We start from the raw sequence: 20684 nt of genomic DNA, 5'->3' as shown, positions 1-20684 counted from the left end.
AAAATCATACCAAGCAGTTTAGGTCACAAATTGATTTTTGCTTTAAAAGCTAATACTTTTTGCAGTAGCTCAATTCCAGAATGTTACATAGAGTTCAAGTCAATTTGGGTTTGTTATTCTTGAAAGAGAAATAAGGGAATGCTATAAAGTAAAATCTCTTGAAATCATCCTTTGAAATTATTCACATGATGAAACAGGTATAGTTTAAAATAAACATTTGACATTTTTTTCTGTGAACAGTGGTGATCTGATTTCTTTTAAAATGCATATGCAATTATGAACTTTCAGTCTTCACCAGCTCAGCATGGCCTATCTGAGTACAAGTTAACAAGAACCTTCCAGGGAATTTACCAACTAGGAAACAAAATGGAATTGGAGATTTCTAGGTTAGCATTACTCTAAAACAGCCTATATGGATCAAGTGCTCTAAAACAATATTTAGAACTTTCCCTTCTCGAACGCAAGACATATAATTGAGATTCCCATATGATTATAAAGATCAAACAGTGGAGATGGTTATTTTATAAGCCCATGCAATGTAAATTAATATGCCAACCAAATTCAAACATAAAAAAATTATGTCTGCCTACATTTTAACTTTTTTTTTTTTAAGAGAACATGCTTTTTTTTTTTTTTTTTTTTTAGTTGTAATTCTGTGGCTTGATCACAATGTGTAATGAGTTTGAAACAAAAAAATCTTTTATTTCGTATTTATCTTTTAGGAATGGCAAGACAAGAAATAGTCTTCAACAACCACCTTGTTTTCATATAAGAATGTGAAACTCTCACCTTGATACACAATATGAAATCCTTGTTTGTTCTGTGAATAATCACTGTGAAAGTATAAGGTAGTTTCATGAGTTGTGCTGAACAGAGAAGCTGGTAGCTGAGGGCCACTTAGTCTCCCAATAACAGTGCTAGTTTCTGTAGATCCACTCCTAACTTCTAAGTAATCATGTATGGTCTCGGTTGAGAAATTCACAAATTGCAGATGGACACCTGAAAAACATTGTCAGCAAATAAAAGCCGTTGATATCAATACGGGGGGGGCAATAAAGTATGTAAATTTTACACTGATAATATCAGAAAATAATATAACCAATGGAAATGCATTATATGCTCTCAGGGTCTTGGTGTGAAACATTCTTTCTTCTCATACATTACTAATCTTGAAATGTTAACAAGGCAAAACAAACCTTATCTAAGTCATGGAACTGTAAGTTATTTATAATTGTATGCTATTTTGGGGATGTTCAGGTATTTATTAATGAAAAACACCTGAAAGCACACAGTCATTGGTTACAGGCAACATGAATTTAAGAGGGGAAAGTCCTGTTTAACTACCTTCATTTCCTTTTATGACGAGGGTACCCACCTAGTTGACCAAGGAAAGCCAGTTGATGTGATCTTTTCGGATTTCAGCATTTTTGATAGTTTCTCACAGTGTCCTTACAGACAAAATGTCCAGCGTACCAACAGATTTTGCCAGCCTTCCAAAACCCTATACACTTCCTTTCCTACACAGAGAATTCAGTTCGTATGCAAAACTTGTGCTAAGTTTAAGTTGTCATTGCTTAATAACTGCTAACTCATGCTATCTTACTGTCTCTCTCTCTCTCTCTCTTTTTTTTTTTTTAAACTCACTTTGATATAAAACCAGCTCTAAGATTGTTAGCTCTAAGACTGTCAGCATAGAGACATTGGTTTAGATTACAATATTGGTTAACATGAAGGGGAAAAGCTTATGATCCATGACTTCTAACTTTGAAGACCTCCCATTAGAAATATTTAAACAAGTGAAATCCTATAGAAGGTTCCTATGATGATTACAATGAAATCCATTGATTACAATGAAATGTAACTCAAATTTTAAATTCAGTTTTATTAATCTCCTATTTAACATATAGAAATGGTGAAAACGTCAAGCCCATTTCAATCTTTGCACTTTTAGTTTTCTTCTGGTAAAGGGAGCTTTCAGTTTTCCTGTGCATGAACTGGAAAACAGTGAGTGTTAAATAAATATATAAAATAAATACAGGGACTAAAATGCAGTGTAGAAAAACTGTTTTTGGTGGAGCTAAACTGATTTATTTCAGCTAAGGCAAAACTTGAATAGTTAAATTTCCTTCCTAGTGGCGGTGAAATTAAATAGTATGTCGGCAATGTAGAGTCTAAATGGGAGTTTGAAGAGTCAAGTTGGAATTGTTGGATGTGGGGTGTGAAATGGAAGCATTAATATGGAGAACGTAAGCAAACAAAAAGGATTGAAGGCAAGAGTCAGGACTGGAAAAGAAGTAGGATAGCAATAAAGTAAGGCAAGAGGTAGAAGGGAATATATCTGGGATAAAAAGACAGCAGGTTTCATATGCATTTGAATGTACCACTTTATGGAATTTGAAATGGAATCAATCAATATTCCAGAATTTTATTATTTCTTCTTTATTATAGAAAATGTCTTTGAAAATCTCTGGAAAATAATCCTGTTCCCTTATAGCTCATGAATAGCTTTCTCTGTTGCTTTGATTTAGGATGATAAATCTACTACTGCTATTTTTTTATTTTATTTTATTTTATTTTATTTTATTTTATTTTATTTTATTTTATTTTATTTTATTTTATTTTATTTTATTTTATTTTATTTCATTTCATTTCATTTCATTTTATTTTATTATTTTAATTTAATTTAATTTAATTATTTTCGATAATGCAACAAGCAGAGATCTTCATGGGACCTGAAGATTCTAGACAGAATTATGACTCATAAAGAAACACTAGACACTATAAGGTCAAGCTCTTGAGTCAGGTAATGGCAGAATTAACGTGCCAATGCTATTTGAATAAAATGCTAATACAAAAAATCAATGATTCACTTGAATCTTGTGACTTTTGAACAAAATACACACATACTAATAGGGTTTATCTGCAAATTCTTATCCGAAGATAACGTGTTTCCCACAAGGATAGATTCTGTTCAGTCAGTGTTACTGGAGGTTTAATATTCTTCTGTTTAAACAACCCATGCAGAATGAATGGCTTTCTTGTAAATCATGAGTGAACCATGCTTACAGGTCTTAAATTTAAAAAGATCACACAAGTGATTTTAAAAAGAATGGAAGAATAATCTGAGCAGATGTAGAAGGGAAAACTATTTGGGATAAGAAATCCACTTACTGAAGTAGACCCAGAAATTCTGTATTATTAAATAAACAATATGACCGAAGATGGTAATTATCAAATTGAAAACAGGCAGATCTGAAAAAAAAAGAAAAAAAAAGAAAAAAAAAAGAATGCAATTCAACTGACATATAAAGAACTCCAAGAAGTGCATGTGACCCTATACAACTGCCAGAAGTGTAAAAAATTAGAAGGGACAAAGGTATTGGCCAGCTTTGAATCAAAATTTTGCTATAGTAGATTTATTGCAGCCTAGATGAGTGGACAGTGTAAGTGGATTGATAATTGGATGGATGGCAGAGCTCAGAGGGTAGTGCTTAGTGGTGCAGAGTCTAGTTGGAGGCTGGTAGCTAGCGGTGTTCCCCAGGTGCTGGGTCCCATCTTGTTCAACTTGTTCATCAGTGACCTGGAAAATGGAACAGGATGCACCCTCAGCAAGTTTGCTAACGACACAAAGTTCAGAGGAGTGGCTGACACCCCAGAAGGCTGTGCTGCCATTTGGAGGGACCTCAACAGGCTGGAGGGTTGGGTCATAAGGAACCTCATGAAGTTCAGCAAGGGCAAATGCAGGGTCCTGCACCTCAGGAGGAATAACCCCAAGCACTAGTACAGACTGGGGGGCGAGCTGCTGGAGAGCAGCTCTGCAGAGAGAGACCTGGGAGTCCCGGTGAACATTGGGCTGACCATGAGCCAGCAATGTGCCCTTCTGGCCAGGAAGGCCAACAGTATCTGGGGCTGCATTCGGAAGAGCGTTGCCAGCAGGTCAAGGGAGGTGATCCTCCCCGTCTACTCAGCTCTGGTGAGGCCACACCTGGAGTATTGTGTTTAGTTCTGGGCTCCCCAGTACAAGAGGGACGTAGAACTACTGGAGCGAGTCCAAAGGAGGGCTACTAAGATGATTAGAGGACTGGTGCACCTGTTGTACGGGGACAGGCTGAAGAGCTGGGTCTGTTTAGCCTGGAAAAGAGAAGACTGAGGGGAGACCTCATTAATGTATATAAATATCTGAAGGAAGGTGTCAAGAGGATGGAGCCAGTCTCTTTTCACTTGTGCCCAGTGAGAAGACGAGAGGCAATGGGCACAAACTGAAGCACAGGAAGTTCCATCTGAATCTGAGGGGGCAGTTCTTCACTGTGAGGGTGACAGAGCAGTGGAACAGGTTGCTCAGAGAGGTTGTGGAGTCTCCTTCTCTGGAGATATTCAAAACCTGCCTGGATGGCATTCTGCACAACGTGCTCTAGGTAATCTTGCTTGGCAGGACTTGGGTGGACTAGATGATCTCCAGAGGTCCCTTCCAACCTCGGCCATTCCATGATTCTGTGATATAGGATCCATTCAAAGGTGTTCAGTGAGTTGGCCAATGTAATTGAAATTATGGTATTCTCCATGCAAAATCATGGTGAATGAGAGAAGTCAATGGTGACCATAAAAAGGCTAAAGATGCATATATATTTAAGACACAAAAAAAGACCTAGGCGATGGCAACTGCAGGTTCACTGCAACCCACATAAAGGTTATGGAACTTGTCTATTTGGAAGTAATTTCCAAACACATAAAGGATAAAAATGTACACAGAACCAGTCAACCTGGATTTAAAAAGAGAATATTACACTTGATGGGTACTGATTTCCTTCTGTGATTAATTTACTGCCTATATTGACAAAGGGAGAAAAATTGATATAATATACTTTCATTCTTCTGTGGGTTTGGATTTTGTCTTCTATAGCATTCTCATCTACAAGCAGAAGATATATCAGCTTGATGAATGGACAGTATGTGGGTTACAATTAACTGAACTTTGAGGCTCTAGTAATCAGTTGTTCAATATCCAGTTGGTAGCCAGTAACAATCACAATGTTCTATGTGTTGATATGGAAGCTTATACTATGAAATATCTTCACAAGAGACCTAGATAATGAGAATGCATCCACAACAAATTTGTGGAGGATACTAAACAAGGGAGTGTAGTTGCTAAACCATATAACTGAGCTTCTGCATTGCTTTTTTGTTTGTTTATTTTTATCCTGAGAAACCTAAAATAAAAAATAAAAATAATTAAAATAAAAATAATTAAAAATGACACCCTTGAAGATTGTGTCAAAAGTCATTACAATCCTTAAAAGTTTGCATAGGAAGTGCAAATTTCTGCATCTGTGATCTGTGGTGGAACAGCTTTATCTGTTTGTGCAGGCTGGGAACTGACTGGGAGAGCAGCAGCCCTGCTGAGAAGGTTCTGCCAGTCATAGAAGACTTGATCTAACATTACCAATTATTTCACTTTAAGTGGGAGGTCTCTATTGGTCCCTTCCAAGAACATTTTCTATGCTGCTGCAATATTCACTCTGGACATGAAAAAAAAAGATTAATGATTAAATAATGAACTCAAATGTAGCTTTTACCTCTTCTTAACTGATATTTTTGTTGGGTTTATGGCCTCAAAAAGAGAAATCAACCCTTTTTAGTTAGAAAATTGTGCTTTATTCTTATTAAGCAATTTTATTTTAATCATAAAATTGCAGTATATTTTAAATGAAAAGCAAATAAATTTTTGCTTTTTTATTCTAAATCTTTCTTTTCAGGGTCTGATTACGTGTTTAAATGAATCCAAAATCCTTTCTTACCAGGATAAATATTCAGAATATTTTAAAATATGTCATTTTTTTGAATCCATAAAACAAAACAAAACAATTTTTATCCATGAAAGGACACATACCAAAACCAATCGGCAGTTTTATTGTCCATGTGCAATCCAAACTGCTAGGATAGTTACCAGGAAACCCAGGGCTAAGGATCACCCCACTGAAATCTGACATGGCACCACCACATTGTGCTGCAAAAAAACCAGACATTTTTCAGAAGAGTAGAATGAGCTAACAATTATTCCGGAATATTAAGGATCTTTTCAAGGTAAATAATATAGTAATATCAAGGTTTATATTAAAATAAATAAATAAATAAAATTCTTTTATCATTAAATATATGTAACAAAGTAATTTACGAGTGGGTACCTTAAAAATATTTTTCTATTCTGAATTGGCTAGGTTTAAATTTAGGCAACAAATGCACCTGAAAAGAGGATGCATTGTCTGTGCGAACCACCTTTGTGAACATGCAAGTTGCACACATCAGCTCATAGCCACATAAACACAATTCTGCTTTGGTTTGTATGCATCTGGGTAAGAGAAAAAATGTATTTTAAAAATATTCTGTATTCTTATTTTGCAAGAGACCTTTCAAAAACTCTGTTTAAACCCTGCTGTTCTAGAAATGAGATAAAATTAATACTTTGGAAATGTTAATGCATTAAATATTTCTAGAAATTCAACTAAACCCATTTTAGGGCTTAATTTTATATTTTTTCATGACATCAGTAAGTAATGTAACTTACAGTTCAATGTAAGCTTTTTTAAGAGATTAATTATGTTAAATACAATTATTTTTAAATAACAGTTTTGTCCAATTAACAGTTGCTACATCCTTTGAAACACAATTAGAAATTATTATTTGCAGAAAAGGAAAAATAATAGAAAACAAATTGTCATTAAAGAGAATTGATCTTTTTCTTCAGAATTTTCCATACAGTAGCACAACTCTTGTATCAGACTTCCTAGATATAAGGTAATGTTAAAAAATGAAAACTGAAGACTAACTTCCACCAAATTATTATTAATATCTGAATCTTTGTGAATATTAATGATTAATATATGAATCTTGGTGATTATAACATCACCAGCTGTCACCAACCACTAAACTGTGGGAACCCAGTATCTCATAGGAACTGTATAACACCTCAAAGGATTAAGAACAGGATTATATGGGACAGGTCAAGAGGATAAATAATCTGTTCTGAAGAAAAGCAAATATAAATTTTTAATGAGATCTGCAGGATCTTGCTATCTGTACATTAGTCATTACAAATAGAGATAACTTTTATTATTAGGGAACCCAAACAAAAAGCCATTTATATTCAGTGAAAAAGAATGCAAGAACAGTTTTGCATTACTCATATTTATTCATCACCTAAACAGAACATATTTTAATTCATTTCAGATATTTCATTTAGGCTTCTGGCAGGCTCCCAGTGCTTCTTCCAATAGTATTAATATAGTCATCTATATAGCTTAATTTGAAAGATAATACATCTTGTTAAATAGGGCAGACATGCCTTATGTTGAATTCATCAGAGATGATAATGTAATGCTATTTTTATTTCAGTATTTTCTGTAGTACTCATCACTCTACTGTGGAAATGATTCATAAATAAAGTATGTGTGTAAGGGTCTCTGGAGGTCTCATCACTAATACAGAAGATTCTGACTGGAACATATGCCATTCTTCTTCTGACTGTACATTTCAAAAAAGCTTTCCTATAATATGTGCAGTATACTTTGAAAATCTTCAGCTTAATCTGATCTTTTCTCTTTTAATTCAGTTCTTTCACTTCTCCCTGTTTCTTCCCCTACACTTATCTCTTATTTCTGAGTTCTCTGGATTTCTCATTCTGGCTTGTTTAAAAAAGTTTATGTATGATGAACATACCTAAACATATTGGAATCGGGTAATTCCATCTTCTTACTGGTCCAGGCATACAGGTGATATGTGAATGTCCCTAAAATGGCACAACATTGCTAACTTATATAATAAAAAGTATACAATATATGATACATCATTAGTATCCCAACAACAATATTTAAATAATTAAAAATAAGTATATAAAAAATAAGGTATAAAATATAGATTGCATACCCTGTGATTTGTATCATACCTTCAGAGAAGACTGCAACTATGAGACAGCCTACTAGAAAAAGTATGTTTATTTCCTTAATATTATTTCTAATGTTCTCCAGACAAATTTCATAACACCAGCTTAGTATAAACCAAGTGTCTAGAAACTACAGGTCTCATTGAAGTGATGTTTACATAGAATTTATTTGCATCATTTGTGAAACATGGAAAAAGATAACCACCTATATACATTATATACTACTAGCTTTACATTTAAAATTCATAATCCCTATTCAAAATTGAGTCTTTATGCTCAACCCTGAAATAGCTTAAATAGTGAAAAGCTGAGCTATTTAAGGAAACTCTTTACAACACTGTCACTTTACAACAAATTAGTTATTACGATTTCCAGGCAATCTGTTACCAGTTAGTTCCAAGATCCACCAGAGTGAGCCACTACATTCATCCCAGGAACAGAAAAGGAAAATGAAAATTCTTAAGAGAAAACTGTACTTGCGATATCTTGCAAAACCATGTAGTGTACACATTAAGATGACCCAGTAGGAAACAATCAGTAGCTTTTTAGCCTGTTTGTTCAACGTTCGTATGAAAAGAAAAGTTGTTTTTCATAGCCTGTAGCATTTCACGGAACCAAATATCTGTAAAGCATCCATGGTAATTGTAAATAATTTATTTATTAATGTGCAAACCATTCATTTACTGTCCTAGAAGAAAAATAAACATGCTGCCTCCACTGGTGCATGTAGGCATATCTACCCCTTGCTATAAATAAATAAATAAATTAATTAATTAATTAAATTTAAGAGGCAAGGTCATGCTGCATGTGCCAGAAAAACATTATGGAGGAAAGAGATTTTTTGTGTGTATTTTCATGGTTTACATTCCAGCGTTCTTTGTATTTCCTTTATACAGGTAGGTACTGTGGCTTGCCTGCTCACACATTTGTATTTAAGTATGAAAACAGAAAAAAACAAAGAAACAAACCAACAAAAAAAAGACTGGTTTCTCCCAAGAATGACCTGCTACAAGCAAGCAACATAAGAATTAGATTTCAATAGTCATTTTCACAGCTGTAATCGTAGAACATTTCAGAACATTGCTTGGAGGCTGTGGGACTGGCTAGGAACTCTATATTGAAGGGGAAACTCGGATACAGTTTCAATTATACAACATAAACTTTAGCTTTATAAAATTAATTTTAGTCCAAAAAAGGTGTATCAATTTCTTTTTTTTTTTTTTTGATGATACATATAATGTATATTTTGTCAGTATTACGGTCTTCACAGAATTATATAAAATGTATATTTGAAATGATTAGTGCTGTTAAACTTCACTTCAGTGGGTTAGAATCTGACAACCATCAACATATATTACAGGCCAGACTAGTTAATGAAGAAACAAAGGCAAGTAAGTTGTCTTTTTCCTATTTTGCTCCAGGTATCAACAACTTCAGTTAATCATGCATTGTTATATAATAAAAATAGAATGTTTTCTCCCTTTAAGATTTTTATTTTTATTTGCTAAAATAGGGACATACTATGAATAGGTAATGATTGTTTTCTCTTTTATGCTCTCAAAGAGCTAGATAAAGTGGAGACTATTGACTGCAGAGTCACGCAGGAGAAAACAAACAAACAAACAAACAAACAAAAACAGTGGTTGAAAACAGTAACCTATCAATGGAAACTGTAGTACTTTCAGGAAGCATCTCAAGTGGAAACAATATTTAGTAACATAGCCATGTAAAAGGCACCATATGAAACTGGAAACTTGGCTCACCTGAAGGGAGTAACCCTGGTCACACTGGAAAGATACCACATCTCCAACCATATATCTGTCTCCAATTTTGATCCCATTGCTTGGGGTCTGTGGTTCAGGACAAGAGTCCAAACCAATAGCTGTGAAAAATTGAGAAGTTCAGACATTCTAAGTAATACAGAATCCGATCCTAAATTCACACAATTTCTGTGTACATTGTATATAGGCACACTGTACCAATGTTTTAGGAAGCTATTGGGTATCAGCAGTTTGCCTGTGGGCAAACAAGTAGCATAATATTCTGAGAAAAAAAGAAAAAAAAAAGAAAAAAAAGTTATAAAAGGAGGAAAACTTCCTTTCAAAAGCAAAGGAAAGGGAAAGAAATAAGCAGGGTGATAACAAACATTTCACAACAATCTGCAGTCTCAATGCAAAGTCTCCCCTACATTTCCTTTGTTCAGAAGAAATGGTTCATATCAACTCATTCCTACTCACAGTCTCACCATAGCCTACCTAACTGAAATTGGGAGCACATGCACTTTACTTTCCGAGCTTCTGTTCTAGGGAATGCTAGCCAATACTACAACAGGTACAAAATACAGGAAAAATAGTGCAAACCATAAATTTGTATGTATTTGCACTTGTTTCTCCATAGGTCAGATGATATTTTTTCATCCATTTTTCACACATGCACAGAGTAAAATATTTGTGCAATAATCACCTCAAATTTCCCCTAATCTGTTATTTTTAACACAGTATCTTTAGTATTATAACAGAAATATCTCAAATTCCTGATTGCTATAAACACCATAAATTGTATGTATGCTTTTTCATGGTTGTCAAAAAGAGAAATGAATAAATTTTTCATTGCAGCTACCCAGTGAGATAAGAATATGTCTAACATGAAGTGTAAGTAGTTCTGTTACTCTCTTTGCCTAGTGCAAGTACTCCACCCTAGTTAATTGTGAAGCCAGGACTGATAAGTAACTAAACATCAGTACATAGGGCAATAGGGAAATATTGTGGAATTTAATAATGGCAGCACTTCACTATATTATCGTCTTCTACATACTTGAAAACTTGGTAATGTAACTGATCTCTTCCTGTAAGAATTGAGTTAAATAAAAATTACTATTTAAAGAATATTTTACAATTATTTATAATATATGAATGGTGCAAGCTGAGACAAATTCTAAGAAATTTATGAAGTACACACATAAATATTCTCTATAACATATAGAGTGCAATGAAGCTTGACTTTTCCCTTTAACACCTGTTTATACAATACATGCCTCAGGTGATCAGGCCTCCCCTCTGATCACATCTGGACCCTGTGATGTGGCTAATTGACAGGGACACAATTAAGTTCTAAGGGAAAAGGGACTGCACAACCTGCTTACTAAACAAATTGGCAAAGACCTGAATTCTGGAATATTACTGACCAAAAATGAACGGCCTCACAATCCTATAAATAGCGATCCCAAACAAGAACTCTTGGAGCCCTCCAGGGATCACAGTGGGCTGCAGCCTTGATCTCCGCTTGTGTTAGGACACCTCCCAGGGTACCCTGAGAAGTGCGTTTCAGGGCTTAGTCCTCAAGGAACAAGCTCATCCATAGACAAACGCCAACAAGGACATAGGAAGAGTAATTTGCTCTAGGGGGTATTTTGTAGGCATGTAATTGGATTTAGAATAGAATCATTAAGGTTGGAAAAGACCTTCAAGATTATCTGGTCCAACCATCACCCAAATCACACAAATGTCACCCACTAAACCATGTCCCTAAGCACCAGGTCCAATCTCTCCTTGAACACCTCCAGGGACGGTGATGCCACCATTTCACTGGGCAACCCATTCCAATGCCTGACTGCCCAGAACCCTGCAATAAGTCTCAGATGAACCTTGCCATTCACAAATCTTTAACTAAGTCACTGTTTATATTGTAGCAAATTTCTTTAGATCATTGTGCTAATTGACTAATACTTAAATACTGATTAGGTGTCATTAAAATCATATAATCTTACTTTGTTATCTGCTATAGAGGTATATAATAAATCCTTAACTGCTGCTACGTTAGAGTTGTGTTAATCTAATTCCATGACAGAGGGCCAGAGATGATCAGAACAATTAAGAAGAATGGGTGTTCAAATCAGTGAATATTGCTCTGCATTTATTCTGAAATTTCAGTTTCTTTATTTAGAGATGAAAGCTATATACCAGCAGCACATTACATATTTCAATTATTTGAATGTGTATGAATACACAGATGCATTTTCATTTTCACTGGATTCAGTCTCATGTTAGTTTGTTTTCATAACTTTTTACAGGTTTTTTCTCTCTAAAGTTGTGATAAGCTGAGACAGTACCTATATTTCAAGAAAACAGAAGGATAATTCTAACCTATAATAAATGTTTAGGTACAGAGAAGCTATCGTATGTCACTTTTGCAAGGCTATGTACTCTGGCTAATTAGACAACCACAGCATGAGATTTGCATACTGTAAAAATGACAAGAAATAACCATGAAACAATTATGCAGATTGGACACCATAACCAATATGAGCAGAGGGAATTGCACAGCTGGGGAAAAGTAAAATTGTAACAAAATGTTAGTGACTGTCGGAATTCCTGTCAGTCAGCTAAAGGCAATCTCATTCAGATGGAAAGTATGTTTATAATTACAGCCTTTTCTGCTGGTGAGATATTCAGCAATAATTTAAAAAAAAAATAAAAAATCTGCTGTTCTCTTATGCACTTAAAGGCCATTATGTAGTGCATATATTATTGCATTGGGCATAATATGCAGATTTTGGTAACAGCGGGAGCTGCAGGGGCCACTGTGAAGAGAGGTCAAGGGCTGCCCTGTGCTGGACAAAACTGTTTCCAGCTGGCTCCAAATGCAGGGCACAGCTGAGCCCACCACAGGAGTTTGTGGGCCATGCATTTACTCATGGCTATTGTATGTTCTGAAAAGATTTTGAAAGAGCAAAAAACGAAGGTGAAAACAAGACAAATCAAACTTCCCAATCCATGCAGTACAGATTTAAGGCCTGATCTTGCTACCTTGGAATTAAATGTAATTCTAACAATTACAGAAGTAACAGTATGTAGCTCATTATGTTCAATAGGACTGAATATTCCTCTTTCATATCGTTTAGGTATACTTGATGTCTAGAACCAGAAAATGGTCTTAATTAATTGAACATCTCTGTATTACCTGTATACTCAAGATGAAATCCAGCAGCTGAAACACTGATATCAGACTGAAAGTTTAGGTACAGATTATTTGATGTGCTGTTTAGAAGTGGAGGTATGGTTGTTCCTGAAAAGAGAAATCAAAATATTATTGAAATGCACAGAAACTGAACTAAGTACATATGTAACATGGGTGTTTGTACAAAAAGACAGAGAAAAAGAGAAAGAGAAAGGGGAAGAGAGGATGAGAGAGAGGCAAAGATCATTAAATAAATTCTTACATATTTTGTCATAAAATCATCAAATCATAGAAGAGTTTGGGTTGCAAGGGATCCTTAAAGATTATCTAGACCCCCCCCCCCCCCCCCCCCCCGCCATAGGCAAGAATGTCTTTCATTAGATCAGGTTGCTCAAAATCCTGTCAGCATGCATGCTTGTCATATATCTGCCCCTATTAAAACTTTTATTACATTTTCAGTGCACGTCAGTATTGGAGACAAGAACTGTGGACATTCAGGGAAACAGGGTCTAATATAAGGTCACACTTTTATCAGCAAAAGGAGAAATATTCACTAGGGTTTTCATAAAAGCAAGAGCAAATCCTGTAACTGGAATAACTTTAAGCATTACAATCAAATATATAAAACAACACCAAAGATATTTGGTAGGACTGTTCTTAGAAATGTGATTGATTACTTATTTGCGTTTCAGCATAAGTCTGTAACAAGAATCTTAGAATGACAAGGCAACAAACTCATTATTGGTGATCTCATGTCATACACAAGAAGAAGAATAAAGTAAAATAAGGAAAACAAACGAACAAACAGATCTCATTCATCTAAAATACGGGTAAAGAATGCATTCTTTAGTAATGTACTATTTCATGAGGCATCTAGTGTAGAGGTTTGTATTTCTATCTCCTGCGATAAGAGTGGGCAAATCATGAGATTAATAGAAGACAGCATTCATGAATTTCATGCATATAGTTTGGGAGTCTCTGAATATTATTTCATTCTTAAAATTTTCAGTTTTTCAAATTTGTGAAAATGACTGATTACTAAAATAAAAAGAATACTACCTGTTGTTAATTATGGGTGAAATAAACACAGAAAAAAAAGAACTAGAAAAAGATGTGCGTTTAAAATCTACGTTGACCCTGTGAAATACTTATAAAATATTTTCAGTCACCTGAATAACTTCCGAGCCTTGGAGCATTGTTGTCAGCACCATCATAAAAGTCTAAGGAATCCCAGTTGTGTTCTGTAGCAAAACTCACCACTTGCACCTATGAAGAAAAATGTGAGGTAAAGAACATTAGCTTAATCCCCTCTGCATTAATGTAAAAATACTGTAAAATGTAGAACAGAACAGAATGGAACAGAACAGAACAGAATAGAATAGTTCAGTTGGAAGGTCATCAAGTCCAACTGCCTGACCACTTCAGGAACTCTGTTGCTTTCAATCACGAAAAGTTGTTTTTTGCTGTCATTGCCAAAGTCAATGGGAAATCAACATTAAGCGAATAAAATTGCATTCTAACAATTTTGTTTGGATTTAATTACCAATTCAGACTTACAAATTCTGTGACCCTTAGTGACAACCATATATTACCTCTGACAAGAGCTACACAGCCATGAAAATCATGGATGCACAGAACATTATTCTAATACCCAGATTATTTGGAGGACATTGAGGGGAAGGCAAAATACAGTATTGCCAATTACTGCAGTTTCTTTGTGATTCTTTCTAGTTTATCCAGCATTAATAACAGTCCTGCAATGCCAGCTGCATGTTCAATTCTGCCACCAGGTAAGAGCAGCCTCCTTTGTTTGGTTACTTTCATCAGTAATTTATCATCTGGGGAGGAGCAGTCACAAGCATGCTGCAAGCAAAAGGCAGAACATTCACTTCATTCCTTCCAGAGATGACAACATCATGCAAAAATGGAAGCAAATAGACTGCAAGAGGGAGCATAAATATGTTCTCATGAAGTGAAAACACTCACTGCAAAGTAGAGAACTGCTAGGTTCCCATTCCTGTTTTGGAGGGAATAGGGTGTGGATTTTTTTCTTTTGTTTTAAGAGAAATAATTGTTTAATGAAAACCATTTAAAGAGTGACAGAAGCAGGGATGAAACCCAAACCACCCTCCAAGACGAATTAAAGAATTATGCTTGCTTTTGCTGTTCTTCTGTCTCACTTATTCTTCCCTTACTTTTCTCCAAAATGGAGTAGCTTCAACAACAGAAATAAGCACCATTGCAGTGCAAGTAATTTCTGAAAAGATACAGAATTGGACCTAGGAAACTTGCAGATTGAATTTCCTTTTTTTTATTATTTTTTTATTTTTTATTTTTTTTAATGTGTTTTCAGGGCCAGATTGCTGCTGACTGCAATTTTTATATTAGCCATAAAACACCTAATTTAAAATATCTATTTTAGTGCAAGTTACATTAGTGGCCCTAATCTTTCCATGTAGTCAATAAAGACAGGCGGTGAAGTAAGAGTCTGTACTACGTGTTTTGAATTACCTACTTGAGATGATTTTCTGCCTTAACTTACAAGAAAATTATAGTACACTAAATTCCCATTTTAATGTATTTAAGTGTGCCTGAAGATAGTTTTTTAGTGCACACTCTTTCTATTTACCTTAATCTACTTTTAAATCTCTGCTTTTTTATTTGATATTAAATAGTTCAGCATTTACATCTGGTACCACTGCTTGAACGACTTCAGTAATGTAGTCATACAGAATCATGGAATGGCCGAGGTTGGAAGGGACCTCTGGAGATCATCTAGTCCACCCAAGTCCTGCCAAGCAGGATTACCTAGAGCACGTTGTGCAGAATGCCATCCAGGCAGGTTTTGAATATCTCCAGAGAAGGAGACTCCACAACCTCTCTGGGCAACCTGTTCCACTGCTCTGTCACCCTCACAGAAGACTGAGAGGGGATCTTATCAATGTTTACAAATACCTTAAGCGTGGGAGACAGAGGGATTTGGCCAACCTCTTTTCAGTGGCTTGTGGGGACAGGACAAGAGGCAATGGCCAAAAAATGGATCACAGGAAGTTCCGCACCAACATGTGAAAGAACTTCTTCATGGTGAGGGTGACTGAGCACTGGAACAGGCTGCCCAGGGAGGTTGTGGAGTCTCCTCTGGAGATATTCAAGGCCCATCTGGATGCCTACCTGAGCAACCTGCTCCAGGGAACCTGCTTTGGCAGGGGGGTTGGACCCGATGATCTTTCGAGGTCCCTTCCAACCCCTACAATACTGTGATTCTGTCATTCTGTGATTTTGAAAACTCTTGATGCATTAGAATACATTAAAATCTCTGTAATGTAATTTATTAAAAAACAGATATAATAATGGTTATCCTGTTTCCTTTCCAAAACTTTTAAATGTAAATTTAGAAATAGTCTTTTCTATTTTAAATAGACTCCAATAGGCAATTGGACCTTTATTACATCTTTATATACAGAAACTAATTTATTTATTCTTTTAAAATTATTATTATTATTTTATTTTATTTTATTTTGCTTTTGAAGCGAGGGCATAGAAAACTTGCTACCATGGTTTCTTGATAAGTGTTATGGTAGAAATTTAATGAGATGAAGCTTGAAAGTTCTATTATATTAGACATAACTGCCTCACTAAATTTCTTACTAAAAAGTGAGATATACATAACCTAGCTTTATAGATATTTTTCTGCTATATGTTCCATGAAGGTCTTAATCTAAGTTTTTGTAAAATAGAATTACATCAATATTTTAAAGGACTCATTCCCAACTCCAGTTGAAGCATATTTATGTAACAATGAACTTTTGTATCTATATGTAAAATAACAGAACTTCTAGGAAAACAAACATAATCTCTCCATGGAAAGAACCCATCTCTGCAAGAACACTGCAAGAACAAGATTTATGTAATTTGATGGAGGGAGGAAAACAAAACAAAACAAACAACAACAAAAAAAACACATGGGGAAGCATCTCTATTCCCTCTTGCTTACAATGAATCATTGACATACTGAAATAATATATGTTAAACTTTTAGCAGTTTTTTTTTTTTCCACGTTAAAAGTTACGGGTATATCTTTTAAAATTTCTTTAAATCTTATATCTTTTAAGAACTGTGTGAATGAAAAGATGTGCAATGAGTTCCACTGTGACCATCATTAGTGAGAGAAAGAATGTATGAATACTCTTTTCATGCTCTTGCACCAGGAAAAAACAATTTTAAACATGGTGATAACATGAAAATAACAAGTATACTTACCTGAATCCCAGCTCCCTCTGGTACTGTGATCTTCCACACACAATTCAGATTGTTGTCATAAGGTTCAGGGTAACCCGGAGACAAAATGGTCCCTTTGCGCTTTGTTAAAATTCCACCACAGGGCACTGAAAGGAAATGCACAAGTCAAAAAAAGAAGTGCAAAGCCTCAGAAGTGAGAAGAGCTATTATTATTAAAGCTTACACAACATTCATCATACCATGGCTGAAAACTTTTGTAAATTTATGTTAAACTTAAAAAAATTATATGTGCCTCAGGAACAACAACAACAACAAAACCCACCACCACCACCAACAACAACAACAAAGTGGCATCACTGCTCATGGAACTACACAATTTTTCAAGGTCCCTTCCAACCCATGTTGTTCTATGATTCTGTGATTCATTCATATTCCCCTGTCTTATTTATTTGACCTTTAACAAACAAAATTAATTCCAATATGTCCTAGCAACCTTACAAATATAAAGCTTAATTGTTAGTGCTTAAGAATGAAGTTTGAACAGTTATGTATTTTATTCGTATAAAGGATTAAAACAGAAAAATTCTATCTTAATATTGCTATTTTTATTGTCTAAATAATCAATATCACCAGTCTCAACTCCTTGGCAACTCTTCTTTGCTTGTATGAATTATGCAATTACAGACTACGGATCTATTGTATTAGTAAAGAAATTGCTAAAGGCTTACTTCACTCATCATATCTGTGTGCATGGATTAATAGAACTGTTACACATGGAATAAGACAGAGGCATACATCAACACCATTTCCCTTCTGAATGATCAATTTGAATGTATCTTGTCTAGATCATTAGATGCTCTGACAGGGACAAATAAAATTAAAACTTAATCTAGATACAGATATTCTGTTGGTATTTAAGAAGTTGAAGGAAAAGATTGATGAGATAGTTTAATAAACTGTTAGAATCATGGAATGCTTTGGGTTGGAATCGACCCTAAAGATCATCTAATTCCAAACCCCCTGCCATGGACAGGGGTGTCAGACACTAGACCAGGTTGCTCAAAGCCCCAGCCAACCTGGTGTTGAACGCTGCCAGGGATGGGGCATCCACAGCTTCTCTGGGCAACCTGTTCCAGTACCTCACCACCCCCTGAGTAAAGAATTTCTTCCTTCTATCTAATCTAAATCTCCCTTCTTTTAGTTTAAAACCATTACTCCTTGTAATGGTACACTTCCTGATAAAGAGTCCCTCTCCAGCTTTCTTGTAGACCCCCTTTAGGTACTGGAAGTCTGCAGTGAGGTCTCCCTGGAGCCTTCTCTCTCCAGGCTGAAGAAAGCAACTCCCTCAACCTATCTTCACAGGAGAAGTGTTCCAGCCCTTTGATTTTGGCTCTCCTCTGTGTTTGCTCTCACAGGTCCATGTTCTTATTATATAGGGGATCCCAGAGCTGAAGGCAGTAATCTAGGTGGGGTCTCATGAGAACAGAGTAAAGGGGGAGAATCACCCTCTCTTGACCTGCTTGCTGTCCCTACTTCTTTTAATGCAGCCCAGGTTGGCTTTCTGGGCTGCAAACACACATTGCCATGCCTATGATGAGTTTTTCATCAACCAACCCCCCTCTAAGTCCTTCTCCTCAGAGTTAATCTCAAGCTATTCTCCACTCAGCCTGTATTTGTTCTTGGAATTGCCCTGACCCTTGGAATTACCCTGTTCTTGGAATTGCCAGGACCTTGCACTTGTCCTTGTTGAACATGAGGTTCACACAAGCCCACCTCTCAAGTCTGTCTATGTCCCTCTGGATGGCATCTGTTCCCTCCAGTGTACCAACTGCACCACACAGCTTGTTGTCATTGAGGAACTTGCTGAGGGTGCACTCAATCCAGCTGTCCATGTTGCCAACAAAGATGTTAAACAGAAGCTAATGTATCATTTCTATGAAACTTCGATAAGTTCTGAATTGATTTCATTAGATAAAAGTATGAGGATTTATAAAATACCTAGAAGAATGCCACTTAATAACGAATACTGTAGCTACATTTTGTATGGCATATAATTGATAGAATCTCTTCAAATTACATGGATAAACTAAAGGTCAGTATAACTCAAAACATTTAAATAATTACTTGTAAAAGGATGGACACAATGATTGATGTCTGCTGACTGTAAGAAAACACTCAAACATTCACTAGAGTTAAGGCAATTTAATGTGGTCAGGTCTACCACTTCAATTATTAAACTGATTTAGTTCAATGGAATTTTATCCTCATATATATTTTATCACTGTTATTGGCACAGTAATTTTCACATGTAAAGTGGCCTGTAACCCTTTCACAGTTCAGCTTGCCTAGAGACAGTCTGTCTTTCACAGAATATGTCTATATGTATATGTATATGTATATAATATATTGTGATCAATGACCAAAATAATTATTACAACACTTTGCTGAATTGTTATGTCTGAAAAAAAAAAAAAAAAAGTGAATACATTTCAAGGGTATAAACAGTACAATTATATTGATTGTACTGTAGTAATCGAGGATAAATGAAGTACAGATAAATACTTGTTTCTTACTGATATATAAATCATGGTTCTATTCATTTTGACTGAAACAGTCCAAATAAATATTATTCATGTATAATATATTGTTAATCCTATTTTACTAATATTACCCCAGTGGTACTTAGTCGTGATCTCTGTCAAGATTTTAGTATTATGGAGGAAACATTTTGTTTTTATTGAAAACCACTCAGTCTCTGCCATGCAGCATCATATGATTAAGCAAAGAGGATTCAAAACCAACCTAATTAAAAATGTTTTCTTTTTCCCTTTTCCCTTCCTCCTCCACTCATCTAAAACTCTGCTTATATACTTCTTAATGCTGGGGTCAGTTCCATAGTGTGGTTTTGCAGTAGGTTAGAATGATTTTTCTAATAAATCTATTCTCTTTCAAGAATAGTAAAGTAACTTTAACTCATACATACATTTACTGTTTGGGTTGGGAGCTGTGTTCTTCAGATGCCTTCATCCTCAAAATGAATGTTTTTTAATGTATTCAATTTGCACAGAATTAATGTATGGCACAGTTGGTACTGCAACAGATGCTACAGGTTTGCTACAGGCTACAAGTTTGATGGCATTGCAAAAAAAACCATGTAAATGACAACCAATTTTGATTCATTTATAAACAACTGATTTTTTTTTATATTAAAAAAAAAAACTGTATTAAAAAATAACATGTACAGCAGCCAATGTGTTGTATTTGCCCTTGATGTAAACCTATGGAAAAATATACCAATATAATTTTATTTCCTTACTCTGAGACTTTTCAGAGGTATCACCTGATTTCCAGTTAGTACAGAACAGCTTTATTAATGTCAATAGAAGCACATTAATTTAAGACTTAAATGTTGAGAATTTAATCTTGTATGACCAGAACCAGATAAGATATATTTTCTGCTTTGGAAAATTACTGTTTTTTTTTTGTTTGCTTTGTTTTGTTTTTTGCAAGCATTGAAATATTAACTTAACTATTTTTAAATCTTTAATATAGT

The 20684-nt window shown here is 35.1% G+C and overlaps 1 protein-coding gene across 5 annotated transcripts in view; it reads right to left on the bottom strand.

Annotated features, from left to right (window-relative positions):
- CSMD3 (CUB and Sushi multiple domains 3) overlaps window positions 1-20684 on the bottom strand; it is a 1012063-nt gene that overhangs the window by 110432 nt on the left and 880947 nt on the right. For all 5 annotated transcript variants that reach the window (XM_083827432.1, XM_083827428.1, XM_083827429.1 and 2 more), the window contains 7 exons: window positions 17153-17277; window positions 14062-14158; window positions 12896-13000; window positions 9700-9818; window positions 7714-7783; window positions 5888-6004; window positions 790-999 (listed from right to left, as the gene is read on the bottom strand). In XM_083827432.1, coding sequence (XP_083683558.1) covers window positions 790-999; window positions 5888-6004; window positions 7714-7783; window positions 9700-9818; window positions 12896-13000; window positions 14062-14158; window positions 17153-17277 — 843 coding nt within the window. The remainder of the gene's footprint in view (window positions 1-789; window positions 1000-5887; window positions 6005-7713; window positions 7784-9699; window positions 9819-12895; window positions 13001-14061; window positions 14159-17152; window positions 17278-20684) is intronic.

The sequence above is a fragment of the Anser anser genome (assembly GCF_964211835.1).
Source record: "Anser anser genome assembly, chromosome: 2".
Taxonomy (NCBI): domain Eukaryota; kingdom Metazoa; phylum Chordata; class Aves; order Anseriformes; family Anatidae; genus Anser; species Anser anser.
The sequence above is the reverse complement of the archived record's forward strand: the minus strand, read 5'-3'. Positions and strand labels throughout refer to the sequence as shown.